Source organism: Bombus impatiens, unplaced genomic scaffold (assembly GCF_000188095.3).
Source record: "Bombus impatiens unplaced genomic scaffold, BIMP_2.2 scf_0145, whole genome shotgun sequence".
NCBI classification, from domain to species: domain Eukaryota; kingdom Metazoa; phylum Arthropoda; class Insecta; order Hymenoptera; family Apidae; genus Bombus; species Bombus impatiens.
Genome location: NT_176564.1, coordinates 2085 through 5197, shown reverse-complemented (window position 1 = coordinate 5197; position 3113 = coordinate 2085). Strand labels below are relative to the sequence as shown.

The following is a 3113-nucleotide window of genomic DNA, read 5'->3' as shown; positions in this document are numbered from 1 at the left end:
GGCGTTAGAGGGGTCTTTGCCGCTAGCGCTGCGCTCCTTCAGGCGTGGTCCGTTGGGACGGCGTTGGGGCGGCTCTAGGTCGCCTGACTGCCATCCTTCTCCATCGTCTTATCCTGCAGGGGCGAGAGTTTTTCTTCCTCTCCCTTTCCGCTCGCTCCTTCGCGAGCATGACTCGCTCGCAGAAGTGGCGGAGGACCTCGTATTCCTGTGACCCTCTCAGCGTCGCCTCTATAATCGCTGGGGGGTCGGTGTTCCTCCTGTGGCGTGCCGCAGGGAGTGTCGGGGCAGCTCGCACGCCGGGCAGAGCTCCAGGGTGTGCTGCGCCGTGTCCCTGTCCTCCCCGCAGTGGTGGCAGATGTCTGTCGTCTTCCGTCCAATTATCTTCAGGAACTCGCCGAACACGCCGTGTCCGGTGAGCATCTGGGTCATTCTGAATGTGAGCGGGAGGCCGTGACGGCTTCTCCATGCCTCCCAGTTTGGGAGGACCGCCTCCGCGCCCCGATGTTCACCTCCCTCGTTAATCAGCTGGGATCGCCACCCGTCCCACGTGTCCTCCTCAGCGGTTCCTATGCCATTCGAAGCCGCCTGCTCGGTCGGATCTTCTCCCGGATGCCATACTCTCCGGTGGGTGTATCACTTTTTGAGCACTAGCTCCCACGGGGGGGACGCGGCTAGGGCGGTCCCCGACGCGTGAGACACCGTCCGGTATCCCCTAATGATTCTGATGGCCGTTACCCTGTGTAGCCTCCTCAGAAACAGGATGCTGCGGCGGCTCGCCATCAGGTCGTCCGCCCATACCGGGGCCCCGTACATCACTCGGGACAGAATGACGCCCTCGTAAAGTCGGCGCACCGCGTCTCCCGCCCCGCGGATGTTCGGGAGCAGGCCGCACGGGGCATTAGCGGCCACCGACACTTTCGGAATCAGGCAGTCGAAGTGTGGCTCGAACGTCCACTGGCTGTCGATGACGAGACCCAGGTATTTCATTTGCGATCCCACCTGGACGGTTTCGCCTGCCATGTTTATGCATAGGCCGGGCGGTGGGGTCCCCGCCGCTTCTTGTCGTAGAAACAGGTGGACTCTGACTTCGCAGGGAAGACCCTCAGGCCCAGTCCGCGCAGGGCATGGATTGCGCAGGCCGTTGCGATTTCGCCGATGCGCAGTGTCTCGTGCCAGCCACGACCCCCGACCAGGACCAGGGTGTCGTCCGCATAGCACACCATGGCCGCGCCTGGGGGCAGCGGGCATCGCAGTACCTCGTCGTGGGGTACTTGTCGCAATGTTCCATAGAATCGGTCCCAGCACCGAACCCTGCGGGACTCCGCGCTCGACAGGTCGCCTTTCATCTCCTTCCTTGCTGGTGTAGCACATCCGCCTGTCGTCGAGGTAGGCTCGGATCGGCCGGACGAGGTAGCTGGGAACCTCGAAGTGCTCCAAGGCCGTCAGTATTCTCTCCCATGGCATGGAATTAAACGCGTTGACGATGTCCAGGGAAACCGCCAGCGCCACGTCGTTCCGGGAAACTCTGTCCTCTACCGGTGCCCGCACGCGTCAATCGTAGAGCGTCCCTTCCGGAAGCCGTACTGGCTTTCGTGCCAACCTGGCGCCATTTTTGCGCGCGAGAAGGGGAAAATGCTTTTACGCATACCCAGTGACCCGCGTCACTGAGTTAAGTGGAACTCGGCAGATGACGTCGCCATACCCACTAAAAACCACTCCTCCTATTCCCTGCATTGAGGTACTCGAGATACCAACCCGGTACAATCATTCGATTACTTCGGGTTGGCCTCTACTTACACGTACCCATCTTCATCAACCAATCTTCTACGCTACACTCTTCTCCTCCTGCTTTCTCTTCTCCGCAGAGCCTCCACCTCCCTCTCCTTGTTAAGGCGGTTCATCATGACCTTCGTACATATCTTGCTGAATTTGAGCCATAGCCGCTCCTCGGCGGCCAGCTTCTCAACGATCCGGTTCTCTATCCTACATTCTTCTCCTATCTCGGCCTCCAACTCCGCGCGCTCACCTGTCCATCTAGAGCACCAGAACAGCACATGCTCGGCATCGTCCACGGCGACTCCGCAATCCCAACAACTGGTGTGCGTCTCTTTCCCAATCCTGTGACGGTACCAATTGAAGATACCGTGCCCAGTGAGAATCTGCATGACGTGGTAGTTGACGCCCCTCTTCGTTCCGTAGAAGATCAACGGATCCTCTATCAACTTCTTAGTCCAGCTGTAGGGATTGTGGAACGTCCATTCCACCCTCCACCTGTCCTCGGCTTCTGTCTTCAGCCTCTCCATCTCCTCGTACAATGCCAAACTCTATTCCCTCTGCATTCTCGACAATCCGCCTCTTTACGCCGTACTGTTTCCACCGCAACCACGCCTTGATGTGTGTGGGCATGTTACCCGTCACCACGCAGAACGCTTCGTGCGACACTGTACGGTAGGCGGTAGACGTACGGATCATCGCCGCCCTCTGTGCCCCCTTGATGATCCATACGGATCATCGCTGCCCTCTTGGTGATATTCCTGTTCTTCACCTTGACCAGGGATGAGGCCCATATAGGTGCACCATACAGGACCACCGACTCCCACACACTGCTACCGTAAGAGGATCGGTAAGGAGGTCGACAGGAAGTGTTGGGACTGTGACTTCCTGATAGTCAGGATATGTGTGGACAACTTAGTGGACACTGTAGTCACTAGTATTATCCAACCAAACTCCCAAGTACTTCACTGTCTTGCTAGTGGAGATCTCCCCGAGCCCCCCGTCCCCCACGTCGTAGTTAAAACTCGTCGGTATCCATAACCTCCGTTTTCTCTCTTGCCAGATGAAGTCCCACGTCGCTGCATCAACCGTACTGATGACCGCCCTTATCCTGTCCTCGATGCCAAGGAACTCCCTAGCCTTAAGGAGTACCGCCAGGTCGTCGGCTTCGATGTCCTTCTTCCCGGTCGAGCGTCTCCAGAATTCCGTCGTACACGAGGTTCCACAGTAGCGGTCCTAAGACCGACACATGCGGAACCCCCGCACCGACCTTCCTTCGTACACGAGGTTCCACAGTAGCGGTCCTAAGACCGACCCCTGCGGAACCCCCGCACAGACCT

The 3113-nt window shown here is 58.5% G+C and overlaps 1 protein-coding gene across 1 annotated transcript; it reads right to left on the bottom strand.

Moving 5' to 3' along the window:
• Window positions 1-1829: 1829 nt before the first annotated feature.
• Window positions 1830-2303, bottom strand: LOC105680377. Its single transcript, XM_012382174.1, has one exon. The coding sequence runs from the start codon at window positions 2301-2303 to the stop codon at window positions 1830-1832; it is 474 nt and encodes a 157-aa protein (XP_012237597.1).
• Window positions 2304-3113: the final 810 nt, after the last annotated feature.